The sequence below is a fragment of the Phyllobates terribilis genome, unplaced genomic scaffold (genome assembly GCF_046119375.1).
Source record: "Phyllobates terribilis strain yellow unplaced genomic scaffold, ASM4611937v1 Scaffold_2__4_contigs__length_985480577, whole genome shotgun sequence".
Lineage (NCBI taxonomy): Eukaryota > Metazoa > Chordata > Amphibia > Anura > Dendrobatidae > Phyllobates > Phyllobates terribilis.
In genome coordinates, this window is record NW_027362762.1 from 117,350,025 (window position 1) to 117,365,307 (window position 15,283).

At 41.8% G+C, this 15,283-nt stretch overlaps 1 protein-coding gene across 4 annotated transcripts in view; it reads right to left on the reverse strand.

Moving 5' to 3' along the window:
• DCLK1 (doublecortin like kinase 1) overlaps positions 1 to 15,283 on the reverse strand; it is a 422,097-nt gene that overhangs the window by 71,980 nt on the left and 334,834 nt on the right. For all 4 annotated transcript variants that reach the window (XM_073662543.1, XM_073662542.1, XM_073662544.1 and 1 more), the window contains 2 exons: positions 6,673 to 6,730; positions 3,060 to 3,179 (listed from right to left, as the gene is read on the reverse strand). In XM_073662543.1, the coding sequence (XP_073518644.1) occupies positions 3,060 to 3,179; positions 6,673 to 6,730 (178 nt within the window). The remainder of the gene's footprint in view (positions 1 to 3,059; positions 3,180 to 6,672; positions 6,731 to 15,283) is intronic.

The window sequence follows — 15,283 nt, forward strand, 5'->3', positions numbered from 1 at the left end:
TGATCTGTATTTGAGTAAGACCCACAACATCACTGGCTTCTCTGTCAACCTGTCACATTTCCTTATGTGGCTTGACCAGAAACTGTTCCCAGACTGCCTAGTGTGATCAGCACTTTGGGAGAGGAGTTCTGCCGGTGTGAAAATAGTGATGTTGGATATCAACTACAATTACTCTATAGACTCCGGCTTCCAATACTGACCATTAGTTTGACCTGAGTTGTTTTAGATCAGGGGTCTCAAACACGTGGCCCGAGGGCCGCATGCGGCCCCTGAGGCGGCTTCATGCAGCCTGCAGGCATCGGAGCTCCCGTGATGAAATGGGGAATTTACTACAAGATGGGAACCAGGATGGGCACATTACTGTAAAATGGGAACATTAGTACAAGAAGGGGACCAGGATGGGAATATTACTGCAAGATGGGCACATTACGATAAGATGTTGGTCAAAATTATTATATGGTGCTAATTTTAAGAGAAAATTATTGTTTGCGGCCAATTAGATGGCACAGAAAGGAAATAAAAATTGTAAAAATGTAAAAAAAAAAATCAAAAGTATGAAAAAAAATTTGACACTAAAATTGACACATAAAAGTGCTTGTTTGTTATCTTTGAACCCATAGTGACTCAAGTTATAAAACTGTTCCATTGCCCATGAATGCCGTTTAAAATGATAAAATAAAAAACAAGCCAAAAATGTTCAAAAAAATTATCAATAGGTGTATAGAAAAAAATAATATGGCATCACTAAAGATGTCATCTTGTCATGAAAAGAATGCGGCCCTTCACATTCATTTTTTCTATGTGCGGCCCATATACCCAGCTGAGTTTGAGACCCCTGTTTTAGATGATTACGTGGAGCCATTTTCTAGGAATATTATTGTAAAAGAAGCAGGACCACTAGTAGAGAATACCCAACACAGGATCTGGCAGAAAGATAACACTTCCCATACCTCTTCCATATTTAAAGGGGTTTACCGTTTTCAATGAACTCTTATCCCCAGGTGCAGTCCCGAGTTAAACAAACTGTGCTTTACTTACCCTCCCCGAGTCCAGTACTGTGTCTCCGCCGCCCCACCGGTCTCTGTTGTTTGTCTGCAGTGCTGAATTCACATTGACGGTGCTGCAGCTCTTTAACTCATACTGAGTACACCAGAAGAGCCAATAAACTCAGAGATTGGCTGCAGCACTGTCAACATGATATCAACGCTGCAGACAAACAACAAAGACAGAGGTAACGGTTGAGACTAGGTGCTGGAACAAGGAAGGGTAAGTAAAGCACAGGCTGCCTTTTTATTCTAAACTAAACCTGTTTACTGAAACTGGAAAACCCCTTTAAGCTTCATATTGCAGAGCTGTAATATGTTTGTGTTCATGAGCCCTTAGGCTGTGGCTACATGGCGAATTTGGTGCAACGCGTTTTGGCCACAGATTGCTGAACGCTGCTGCCATATCACATTACAATGCAAGTGAATTGGGTAAAACTGTAACCCTAAAGGTACTGGGGCAAACAAGTTGCAAAAAATCCAAATGCTACTGACTTTTTGTGACTTGCTTTAGTCAGTTGCAGCAACCCTATTACCGTGTAATATACTGCAGCATGCCCCGATCCTTGGCCACGAGATTTGTGTCACAGCCAAAGTCACCGTGTCATCTCAGCTTTAGGCCACGTTCACATGTTCAGTATTTGGTCAGTATTTTACATCAGTATTTGTAATCCAAACCAGGAGTGGAACAATCAAAGGAAAAGTATAATAGAAACATGTCACCACTTCTGCATTTTTCATCCAGTCCTGGTTTTGGATTACAAATACTGATGTGAAATACTGACCAAATACTGACCGTGTGAACATGGCCTAAGGTTTGATCCGAGTGCCAGCATAGTGTCATCTGAGTCTTTTGGATGAGAGAATCGGAGCACACTGAAGAAAAGATGGAGAGCAAAATTTCTCCATCTTCTCCATTCTGTGAGTCCGTGGAAATCAGACTGTACTTAGATGTCATCTGAGTGCAGCCTGATGATTTCCACGCACTTATAGACTTGAATGGGTGAGAGTCTTCCAATTTCGGCGTGAAATCACAGCATGTTGCGATGTTTTTGACTGGCAGGTTCTGTCAGTGAAAAACATCGGTCATCAGCACCGCCCCATTAAGTAACACTGGTCCGAGTGCTGTCCGATAAAACACCAGACAGCACCTGTCCGATTTTTGGCGGGTGTGAGTGAGCCCTTAGTCTTTGCCTAGCATTGTCGTCCGCTGGTATCTGTCACCACTACATTATAGCAAACTAGCGGAGAGACTTGTCAGCTCCTGCTGATGTATACAGATGACTGTATGACCGCATGCCTTTTTTATCTGGAAAAAAATGGATGATATTGTATCTGTACGTCTGATTTTATGCATCAAAAATTAAAAAAATGATACAAGGTTTCCTATGTTAATAAATGCAATGGATCTGTTATAAAGGAAAGTCATACTGATGGTGTCCGTATGACATCGGTTTTTTTATGCACCTATTGAGTATAATGTGTAGATCATAGTAATGCATGCCGTGTCTACACGTGGACCATGGTAACATAGTACCACGTGGTGTGCTACTTTAATAGCAGAGCATGCTGGCAGTAGCTTTGGCAATTGCTACCTTGGTAATAATGCAATACACTGACCAAGACACTGCCACGCGGAAGAATCCGGCTATTGTCCCATTCCCTGATGAAGCCGCATTTGCGGTGCAACATGTTGGGGGGACATGTGCTATAAATTGTATTTTCTATTCTGCCAGATAGTGATAACACCCCAGGGTGTCATCATCCATTAATATAGGCAGTGGTCCTTACAATTCATTTATTGAAGGTAGATTAGGGACATTATTTTATTCTCACCCCATATGTATATTAAACCTATTGATAAAAGCTAAGGTCTATGGCTTGTTAGAGAGGGATTTAATTATGGGGTTCTCCCCTCTTTGGTCACTGATTGAAAAATCAGCCCTAAAGTACGGTATATTAGAAAGTTGTAGAACTGTTCAGTGTTGTTTTGCATGGATCACGCAGGCTGCTGACCTTCACTAGCTCCATCACTAGATACAGCTCGTTCGGCATATCCATCTCCTCAATCAGCAGGACGATGTTGGGATGCTTCACTCTTCTCAGAATGGAGACCTCGTTTTGGATCATATGCTCCTGATCAAGAGATAAGAAAGACATGGATGTATATTCCAAAGTGATAAAACAGAACACTGACCATAGTATTCACTTTACTATTGACATTGATAAAAACATTCATATACAGTCAAAGTAAAATATTTTAAAGGGGTTCTCCACTTTTATCTTTATTTTAATTAATGTGTTGGGAACATGATTTTGTGGCACTTTCTAATACACTCCTCAACATTGAAATTGCAACACCAAGAAGAAAAGTTGTGGAATTCTGGAAATCACAGGATGGATATAGATATGTTAACGATATGCAAATGAGAAAAAAATGGAAACAAGATTTTCAAAACATCAAGATCTATTGAGTATCGAGTATGAGAACCATGTGCAGAAATCGTCACACTTACATGACTTGGTTGCTATCAATGAGATTATTAATAGTTGTTTAAGGAATGTTCTGCCAGGATGAATGCACTTGGGCACATCATCAAGATCCGCTGCTGGCAGCTTCTTTTGCAATTGCCGACCAATGATGTCACAGATGTGGTCAGTGGGAGACAAGTTCGGAGATGCTACAGGCAAGGTAATATGTTTAGGCCACACAGGCTGCTCACAGTAGCACAAGCAACATCCAGCCTGGTGTTGCCATGTTGAAAAAACAGCTCCTGGGACACTTTGGAGAAATGATCAAACCAGTGATTCCACAACCACTTGATGCAATGCCAAGCCATTAATGTACCTGGAATGAAGACTAGAGAGGTCCGGCTATGCCACCCCACAATGTAACCCTGGGAGTACGTCCAGTGTGACATTCACTCATGAAGGGCTCTTCATGGCGTTGATCACATGGTCTCCAGACCAATAAAGGAAGGAGACAGCGTCCAAAATCAGGTGAAAAAACTTCAAAGTTCCATGCATTCTGCCATAGATGTGACGTTTCGACCAGCCATAGGTTTTTTTGGACGCTGTCACCTTCCTTTATTGATGTTTTTCTCCGAGTTGACTCCTTGGGACTTATTTGATGGTGCGTCTACACTTGGGCTTGGGTGCCCTCTATAAGTGTCCACATTTGGAGTGCTGCAAGCCACCTTCATCTATATGATCTCCAGACCAATCTCCGGCTATCATTCTGTACAAGACAAAAGTCATTGATTAGCAACGGCACAGGGAGCTGCCAGCAGCGGATCTTGATGATTTCCGTGCTTAATTGCATACAGTGTGGCAGAATATTCCTCAGACAACCATTAAAAACCTCAGCCAAGGCTGTAAGTGCGGGGATTTCTTAAGTGCAGTGTTTTTAATTGGAGAAGGCTGATGAACAGGTCTGGGCACATACTCTTCAGTCTGTGAGGAAGGAGGAGAACCTGTAATACTTATTAGTAAGTGCCAACAAATCAGATTCCCAACACATGTTAAAATAAAGATAAAGCGGCCAACCCCTTTAAGGAACTGTCCAGATTTAAAAATAATAATCCTTTATAAATTATTTCAATATGGTTTTTAAATTTATACAATTATTTTTGCATTGATCGAAACCCCATCATAGGTCATGGGAGCGCAGTATAAACCCAGTGGATAATACTAAGGGAATTATTAATGAGTGGGCTATATGATTAGGACATGTAGGTCTAGTTTAAAACTGCTAATTTACTCAATTCTGTAATTACATTTCCAGTCTCCTGAGTTCAGCGCTGCTCATTATAAAAGCAGATTTCTAGTTCTCGGCTGCACTGAGATAGTAATAATCTCTTAAAATGGCACCAGCAAGGTAGGAATTATTAACACTCACTCCAGGAAAGTAAAATCATATGATGCAAGGGTCAAAATTGGGACATCTTAGTCCGTATTCCATCCTATAGTGTCCTTATATTTTCAAGTATTCAGCATTTTATATTATTATTTTTCAAATATCAAATAATTTTTTTTAATCTTTATTTCTATTTATTTTTAATTTTTTACTAGTCATAGCCAGCTAGGAATGAAAGCCTGCATTCACACGTTGCAGTCGAGTAGCATTCTTTTGCCTGTTAAAGGTAAGGAATCCCAAGAAAATTAACAATTCTGAGTGTTCATCAAAGTGAACCCGAAAAAGGAAAAATAACAGGTAACACCTGAGGAAGGCTGGTCACAGCCGAAACGCATTGTAGTTTTAATACATTTTTTTTTAAATTCCTTTTTAGTTTTATTTTTTTTTTTTCTTGTTCACTTTGGTGAATACTGGGTATTGTTCATTTTCTTGGAAGCGACCAGCAGCTCCATTCCTTACCTTTAATTGCTCTCTGCTGGAATCTATCCTGGTGGATGTCCGTACGGGATATCCAGGTGACAGACTCTACTTTCCATTATTATATTGATCTTATACTTACTATGCTCAGAAAGTGCCACCTTTTCTACCTCTCCCATAGGTATAAATTCCATATATTATTCTTTTGATTGTGGCATTCTTGGAAAAATATTGCAGCGAAAAACGCACTGCGACAATGGGTGAACGCAGCCTCAGGGTATGATCACATGAACATCCTCTAAGGCCAGGTTCACACAAGCATATAAAAAAATTGTTTAGAGTTTCATCCAGAAAACTTGGACTATTCTTTTCTCACTGGTCATCCGTGTGTAGTCCATATACCATATATCAGAAATTGCCAAATCCAATCTCTCACACCGGTTAGTACCTCTATACTGTATATGGTCGCCAATGCACAGCTCCAAAAATTTTAATGTATTTTATTTAAAGGCCAAAGAGCTGTAAAGGCACAGTATAAGGACTAATGCATATACCGCAGCCTTATACTACAGTACCTATAGCCACTCAGTGTGCTACTATACAGCGCCTGGGCATCAAATTGCATCTATTCTCCCCTAGAAGCAATGATCCATCACCTGAAATCTAACAGCGGAAGACACATGGAGGTGCTGTGTGGCCCAAAAATAAAATTGGGTATTTACAATATCTCAACTTGTCCAATGGAAAATGAAAAAAATAATAATAAGGCCTCGTCCAGACATCTGTGATTTTTCATGTACGCAAAAAACGGCCATCAGTGATTTTTATCCGATGTTTAGTCCGTCTTTACCATCAGTTTCATCAGAAATTTTTCATATATGAAAAATTAATAAATAAATGTCAAATCTTCTCCTATACATTAAAATGTTAATCACGGACAGAACATGGACTGTACACTGATGATGTGCTTTCCGTGATTTTCATAGACTTGTAGTGACATGTCGCTGTAATTTTTTGCGGGCACACGGTCTGCAAAAAAAAAATACGGACATGTGAAAAGCTCCATAGATTATAATGGGTGCACGGATAGAATTAGTGAAAAACAGATGTCTCAGTGAGGCCTAACTAGCGGTCTCCTAATGCTCTGTACATCTCTTTTCCACTCACTGATGATCATGACTGTATATTTAGGGCTAATTCAGAAGTCAGTTTTTCTCATAAAGAGCCGAAATCACGGATAGGACGTCTGAATGAGGCTTTTCTTTTATAGCAAAGTATTTCAGATAAACCACTCACCTTTCCCCGGCATTTGCTTTTGTTAATGATTTTTAGTGCATATTCTCTGCCAGTTGACCTAGAAACAACAATTAAAAAATAATGCTATAAATGAGCAATATTTTGTGAGTTGCTTAAGGATGAAACTTTTTTTTAAATCACATTTCAAGAACCATAACTCTTATTTTTCCATCTATTTAGCCGTATAAGGGCTTGTTTTTTGTATGAGTTGCATTTGTCAAGGGCACAATTTTGGGATACATATAATAACTCAGAAACATAGCTCTCAGCTGTCTGCTTTACCATTGCTGGTTGAAGGTATTTATTAGATTAATAGATGTACAGTAAGCGCCACATGCAAGGCATAAATTATATATCTCACAGATATCTATCTATCTTTCTATCTATCTATATAGAGAAAAAAAGGAAGCACAATATGCAAAATAAATGCAAAAAAAAAAACTCACGGTGGTGCAAGTCTCCTGGACTAACAATCCCATAATCCATATTATAGATATAAAAAGATAAGAAGAGGCAGCACTCCATTAATAAGCAAAAAGTGTGGACTTCATTAACCCATTTGGCGACATTTCAGTCCTATCACAGAACCTTTCGCAACCTTTGCTTGAGAAAGGTTCTGTGATAGGACTGAAAAGTCACCACATGGGCCAATATAGTCCACACTTTTTGCTTATTAATGGAGTGTTGCCTCTTATTATCGCTATCTATCTATCTTTTCACATATTTAACACATAAAAATGTGTCATTTCTATTCTGCATTCTATTTTGGTACAGTATGTATCACTCGGATGGCACACAGATGGTACACATGGAAGGCCAACAGAAAACCACATGGATGGTAAAAACGGACAGTCTCAAGTGTACTTTTTTTTTAAGCGGATGTGTGAAGGGGGCTTCACATGGAGGTGCCCATTGGCAAATCCGGGAGCTGGGGAATTCACTGAGCGACGCTGCCATTCCTTCTTCCTTTGTGATCGGTGTAGTGTGTCTTTTTCTCAATGAGCAAAAAACTCAATACTTTTTTATACTATTAAAGGGGTACTCCGGCTAGATAAAAAATGATTCTAATGGCCCAGCCTTCATAAATAATAAAGATAGCATGAGCAGTGCTGTTTGTAACTCTCTGAGTACCTGTAATTCCGTGTGACACTGGAGCTGCTCCTCGGTGCTCCCCCTTTCTTATGGGACATTACACATATATCACATATCAGGACGCGTGGCCTGCTCCCTGCTTCTAGTAGCACCAGCCAGCCCCCTGATAATGTCTCCTTGTCTGCAGGGCTACTAGCAGAGAACAGACCACGTATCCTGATCTGTGACATAACGTCCCATAAGGGAGGAGCAGTGAGGAGCAGCTCCAGTGTCACACAGAATTACAGGTACTCAGAGGGTTACCAACAGCACTGTTCATGTTATCTTTATTGTTTATGAAGGCTGGGCCATTAAAATAATTTTTAATCTCCTTGGAGTACCCCTTTAAGCTTTGCCATCTATGTCACTGAGTATGCAAAGCGCAGAAGCTGGAAAGACAAAGCTCAGTAGAATAAAGAAGTACTGAGTGTTCTGTTCACCGGGGATAAGCAATGCGTTGGTTTCTGAGTCTTGTGCATCTTTCTACCATATGTGCAGCAGAGTGGTCTGAGAGTGGCCCTACCTCCTCAATGTTACAGCTCAGGACCTGGGCCCTATCTCCTCAATGTCACAGCTCAGGGCCAAGGCGCCACCTCCTCAATGTCAGAGCTCAGGGCCAGAGCCCCTCATCCCCAATATAGCAGCTCAGGACCAGGGCCCCATCTCCTCAATGTCACAGCTCAGGGTCAGGTCCCCATCTCCTCAATGTCACAGCTCAGTGCCAGGGCCCGATCTCCTCAATGTCACAGCTCAGTGCAAGGGCCCGATCTCCTCAATGTCACAGCTCAGTGTCAGGGCCCAACTCCTCAATGTCACAGCTCAGGGCCAGGGTCTGACCTCAATATTACAGCTCAAGGCCAGGGCCTGACCTCTTCAATGTCACAGCTCAGTGGCAGGGCACGATCTCCTCAATGTCACAGCTCAGTGCCAGGGCCCGATCTCCTCAATGTCACAGCTTAGGGCCCGATTTCCTCAGTTACAGCTCAGGGACCAACATGCTCGATATCACAGCTCACAGCCAAGGCCCAACATCCTCGATATCACAGCTGAGGGCCAGGACCCCATCTCCTATATGTCCCAGCTCAGGTCCAGGACCCCACCTCCTAAATGTCCCAGCTCAACTCAATTCCAGGACCCCACCTTCTAAATGTCCCAGCTCAGGTCCAGGACTCCATCTCCTAAATGTCCCAGCTCAGGTCCAGGACCCCACCTTCTAAATGTCCCAGCTCAGGTCCAGGACTCCATCTCCTATATGTCCCAGCTCAGGTCCAGGACTCCATCTCCTAAATGTCCCAGCTCAACTCAATTCCAGGACCCCACCTTCTAAATGTCCCAGCTCAGGTCCAGGACTCCATCTCCTAAATGTCCCAGCTCAGGTCCAGGACCCCAACTTCTAAATGTCCCAGCTCTGGGCACCTTATTATCTTTTTACTACTTGACACTGCGAGAGCTCTTCAGACAATGCAGGCAGCTCATCACTACTACCAAAAAATGATTCTAAATTATAAACATCTATAGCACCAGTGAGAGACTTTCACACATATCCTGAGCCAAATGAGCTTCAGTATTGGGGTACCTGGACATCTGTGCTAATTAGTATGCAAGCTAAAGCTACGTTATAAAAAGAAAACCTTAATTATAATTCCTTTGCAATATTTAATTATGACGATTAAAATGAAGGATCAAAGGCATTGTTACATGTAATTGTTATCTTATGTCACGTTATGTGATTCATTTCTAAACCGCTATGTTTTCCAGCTGCGCCTAGAAACAATTCATATACATTTTATTGAAAGCTCCAATACAGTTCATCCATCCGCTAAACCGTGCAGCTGCTCCTTATTGTGGCTCATTAATCATCCTACAATCACCGCTCCAGACCTTGATATTTTCTCTGTTACCAATATTAATATAGTTTATATTCGGTGCATTAATTAAGTTCTTGGACCCGTTCACCATTACATTGTAGACTAATATAGACCGAGCAGCTATATATTGGCATTATACATCAGTGAGGTCTGACCTTTTTCCACTATTCATCACTTCAGTTATATTTCTTGCACATAATGTAATAATTAGACTTTAAGAGTCATTCTAGACCTTTTGGGTCAAGACCAAAGATAATATGGTTTGATGAGTGGATTGTCTTCTTGCAGATCTGATAGTCTACTCCTAATCCTGTAAGACTTTATCCTTTACAAACATCTGATTTTATTTTGGATTGGGTTAAACAAATAATAAACCGAATAATTGTAATCGAATCAAGAAGGGTCAGGATATGAAGGGGACCAAGTGGCACAGGAGACTAATTGGAAAAGCCGGTCCCCAGCGTCTTCTCCCGATCCGCTGCCGGTGACTGATGGGTCGCTCCCTATACTCATGTGCAGGGAGAGACCTGTCACTTTAAGGGCTTGTTCACACAGCCATATTTTCAGTCCAAGTGCTTTCTGTGAAAAATGCAGATAGCAGTCAGACCAATGTAATTCAATGGGGCAGTGCAAATGAGCGATTTTTTTTCACTGACCAAATTGAGAAAAAAAATTGCAGAATGCACTAGTTTCCCCCATAAGGGTAGGTACAATAAAATCATTTCTCCTCTCAGTGTGGCTTGGACGCAGTGAGTGACAGCTCAGTTGTCCAATCTAGTGCAGGTACGTGCTGAGCTGTCGGTATGTTGATTGAAAGCTCAGCCGTCCAATCTGAGACTGGGAGGTGCTGAGCATCCTTCAGGTGTTCCCTGTTCTAAGTGATTACCCAGCTACTTAGCTGAGCTGTCAGTCCCAGATTTCTGCCAGAAGTAGCATTTGCTCAGAGGTTTGCCTTGTATTCCTGTGCTCCGTATTCCTATTGCTGTCTGACCTTGGATGTCGTTCTGACCATCCGTTTGCCTAGCCCCTTTGCTCTGATCTGCTATCTTCCTGGTATTCTGACCTTGGACCGTGACCTGACTTCGCTTTTGTCTTCCCCCTTTAGTTTACTACATGCTCTCTTGGTATCTGGCCCTGGAACGTTTGACTTGTCCGTTTGACACAGCTTGTCCATGAGTAATGACTAGCATCACACCTGCCTTTCTGACTAATCTCCAGTGCGGCTCTGTCACCAACGGCTTTTATGCTATTTGCCCACAATGCAGAAATGCTCAGGATTTTTTCCTGAGCGTTTCTGCATCTCCCTGGCAGAAAAAAACGCATGCGGACATGCCAGGGGCATGCGGATGTGAAGCGTTCTTCACTTGCATTTCCGCATGCGGGTTGACAAGCGCTTTTCCAAGCGATTTTAGCAGCACTTGGAAAGTGCTTGTCAACTTGGTCACACTATATAAATCCATGCAACCGGCATAGATTTATATACTGTGACCCGAGAGAATGTCAAAAAATAAAAAAATAAATGTATACTTACCTTCCGATGGCCCCCGCAGTCTTGATTTCCTCCGTCCCGGCTACCGGTAGCGGTAGAGTGAAGGACCTGCCGACGTCAGCATCGCGTGACCCGTCACATGACTCTGACGTCAGCGCAGGTCCTTCATTCCATCACGAACTGCTGCCAAGCAAGGAGGAGTGCAGCGGCGGCCGTCAGAAGGTAAGTATATATTTATTTTTTATTTTATTCTTTTTTTTTACAGTTTTCAATGGCACCCAGGTCCGGAGGAGAGTCTCCTCTTCTCTAGACCTGGGTACCATCCGCACATTAGAATGCATGGAATGCGCATCTACTTATGCAGTGATGCGTAATCCATGCGGTCTAATGCAAGTCAATGGCGGCAAAAACGCAGCACTTCCGCAAAATAATTGGTAGTGCCGCGTTTTTTCCGCAATGATAATCCGCAGCTGAAATTTCCGCAGCATGTGCACAGCACATGCGGATTATCATTGGGGAACATGGCAGGCCTTCTACCATGCGTTTTTTAAGAGTTTCTGCAGCGTTTTTGCCGCTGCAGAAACGCTTAAAAAACGCATCGTGGGCACACAGCCTTAAACTGTTTTAGTCTGAAATGCCGCAGCATTTCAGAGTGAAACATATCTGGCTGAAATCATGCAGCCAATGCTTGATACATGCTGTCCGTGGATCGGGTAGTATGTATCTATCAGGCTCCCTTTAAAGTTACATTACCTTTATTAGAAAAATGCAAGACTGCAGTGAACTTCGATTAGAAGTTTAAAATCACCATACTTAAGCAAATACGTCATCTGTATCCAGCTCTCTACTTTTCAATTGTAATTTAACACTTGAACTTGCAGGATAGTATAAATTTATTGTACCCGGTGATAGATTCTACATGTTTGTCAAGGTTCCTACTGTACAAACTTTGTACAATTTATCAGTTATGTCCATGGGCAATGGACACTGGGATCCCTTGGGGAGTACTTAAAATGTCTGAGAGACAATTTGGGTTGTAATAAATCTGAAGTGCTTATATTATTATAGTGGAAGATTTGCAATGTGATTCCAGCGTATCGCGCTCTGTGGTCCAAGCTGACCTGAACAGAAAAATAATTTCAAATATGTACCAAATGTTATGTGGTGGGGTTTTTATTTTTTTATTCATTATACTTTTAAAGGATATTGACATTTTTTTTACATAATGCATGCATTTTGGGCTAAAAATATTTTTTATGATTGGGTTCCAGTAACAATTTTGAACTGTTTGTTTCTTAGGCTGTTTCCTATATTGTGTGTGTATATATATATATATATATATATATATATATATATACACATATATACACAGTACAGATCAAAAGTTTGGACACACCTTCTCATTTAAAGATTTTTCTGTATTTTCATGACTACGAAAATTGTACATTCACACTGAAGGCATCAAAACTATGAATTAACACATGTGGAATTATATACTTAACAAAAAAGTGTGAAACAACTGAAAATATGTCTTATATTCTAGGTTCTTCAAAGTAGCCACCTTTTGCTTTGATGGCTGCTTTGCACACTCTTGGCATTCTCTTGATGAGCTTCAAGAGGTAGTCACCGGAAATGGTCTTCCAACAATTTTGAAGGAGTTCCCAGAGATGCTTAGCACTTGTTGGCCCTTTTGCATTCACTCTGCGGTCCAGTTCACCCCAAACCATCTCGATTGGGTTCAGGTCTGGTGACTGTGGAGGCCAGGTCATCTGGCGTAGCACCCCATCACTCTCCTTCTTGGTCAAATAGCCCTTACACAGCCTGGAGGTGTGTTTGGGGTCATTGTCCTGTTGAAAAATAAATGATGGTCCAACTAAACGCAAACCGGATGGAATAGCATGCCGCTGCAAGATGCTGTGGTAGCCATGCTGGTTCAGTATGCCTTCAATTTTGAATAAATCCCCAACAGTGTCACCAGCAAAGCACCCCCACCCCATCACACCTCCTCCTCCATGCTTCACGGTGGGAACCAGGCATGTAGAGTCCATCCGTTCACCTTTTCTGCGTTGCACAAAGACATGGTGGTTGGAACCAAAGATCTCAAATTTGGACTCATAAGACCAAAGCACAGATTTCCACTGGTCTAATGTCCATTCCTTGTGTTCTTTAGCCCAAACAAGTCTCTTCTGCTTGTTGCCTGTCCTTAGCAGTGGTTTCCTAGCAGCTATTTTACCATGAAGGCCTGCTGCACAAAGTCTCCTCTTAACAGTTGTTGAAGAGATGTGTCTGCTGCTAGAACTCTGTCTGGCATTGACCTGGTCTCTAATCTGAGCTGCTGTTAACCTGTGATTTCTGAGGCTGGTGATTCGGATAAACTTATCCTCAGAAGCAGAGGTGACTCCTGGTCTTCCTTTCCTGGGGCGGTCCTCATGTGAGCCAGTTTCTTTGTAGCGCTTGATGGTTTTTGCAACTGCATTTGGGGACACTTTCAAAGTTTGCCCAATTTTTCGGACTGACTGACCTTCATTTCTTAAAGTAATGATGGCCACTCGTTTTTCTTTACTTAACTGCTTTTTTCTTGCCATAATACAAATTCTAACAGTCTATTCAGTAGGACTATCAGCTGTGTATCCACCAGACTTCTGCACAACACAACTGATGGTCCCAACCCTATTTATAAGGCAAGAAATCCCACTTATTAAACCTGACAGGGCACACCTGTGAAGTGAAAACCATTTCCGGTGACTACCTCTTCAAGCTCATCAAGAGAATGCCAAGAGTGTGCAAAGCAGTCATCAAAGCAAAAGGTGGCTACTTTGAAGAACCTAGAATATAAGACATATTTTCAGTTGTTTCACACTTTTTTGTTAAGTATATAATTCCACATGTGTTAATTCATAGTTTTGATGCCTTCAGTGTGAATGTACAATTTTCATAGTCATGAAAAAACAGAAAAATCTTTAAATGAGAAGGTGTGTCCAAACTTTTGGTCTATACTGTATATATTGTGACAAAGTCACTGGCACAATGCTGGAGGAGAGATATGTTTCACTGAGGCTGTTAGCTTCACTGATGTGAAACATGGAAGTTTCTCCTGAATAGTAGGTGCAGAGAGGGTTAAACAGAAATTTAGAAAGGGCATGTTTTATAAGTGGATGGCTGTAGTGCAGGGCGGGAGGCCATCCACTATACATCCACCCAAGGGCGGGGTCTGGGCTTTAAATAGCCAGCCTTTACATTCAGGTGTGGTCAGTGTGTGGAAGCTAGCTCCTGAGCGAGACGAGATTGTGTTTGTGCTAAAACTGGACCATGTGCTGTTTGCTAACCCTGAGTGGCCGGACCTCGGCCAAAGTAAGGACTGTTCTGTACCTTTTTCCTTTTTGTTTCCTGTTATGCCAGAAAGGCTAAGTTTATGTTATGCACTTGACCGTGGTTTATGATGCTTCCTACAATAAACCACTAAGTCATTTAAAGAGACAGTGTCCTGTATCTCTCTTCAAGTGCAGCAGAGCGAGCGACTCTACCACAATATATATATATATATATACAGTACAGACCAAAAGTTTGGACACACCTTCTCATTTAAAGATTTTTCTGTATTTTCATGACTATAAAAATTGTACATTCACACTGAAGGCATCAAAACTATGAATTAACACATGTGGAATTATATACTTAAGAAAAAAGTGTGAAACAACTGAAAATATGTCTTATATTCTAGGTTCTTCAAAGTAGCCACCTTTTGCTTTGATGACTGCTTTGCAGATGATTGGCATTCTCTTGATGAGCTTCAAGAGGTAGTCACCGGAAATGGTCTTCCAACAATCTTGAAAGAGTTCCCAGAGATGCTTAGCACTTGTTGGCCCTTTTGCCTTCACTCTGCGGTCCAGCTCACCCCAAACATCTCGATTGGGTTTAGGTCTGGTGACTGTGGAGGCCAGGTCATCTGGCGTAGCACCCCATCACTCTCCTTCTTGGTCAAATAGCCCTTACACAGCCTGGAGGTGTGTTTGGGGTCATTGTCCTGTTGAAAAATAAATGATGGTCCAACTAAACGCAAACCGGATTGAATAGCATGCCGCTGCAAGATGCTGTGGTAGCCATGCTGGTTCAGTATACCTTC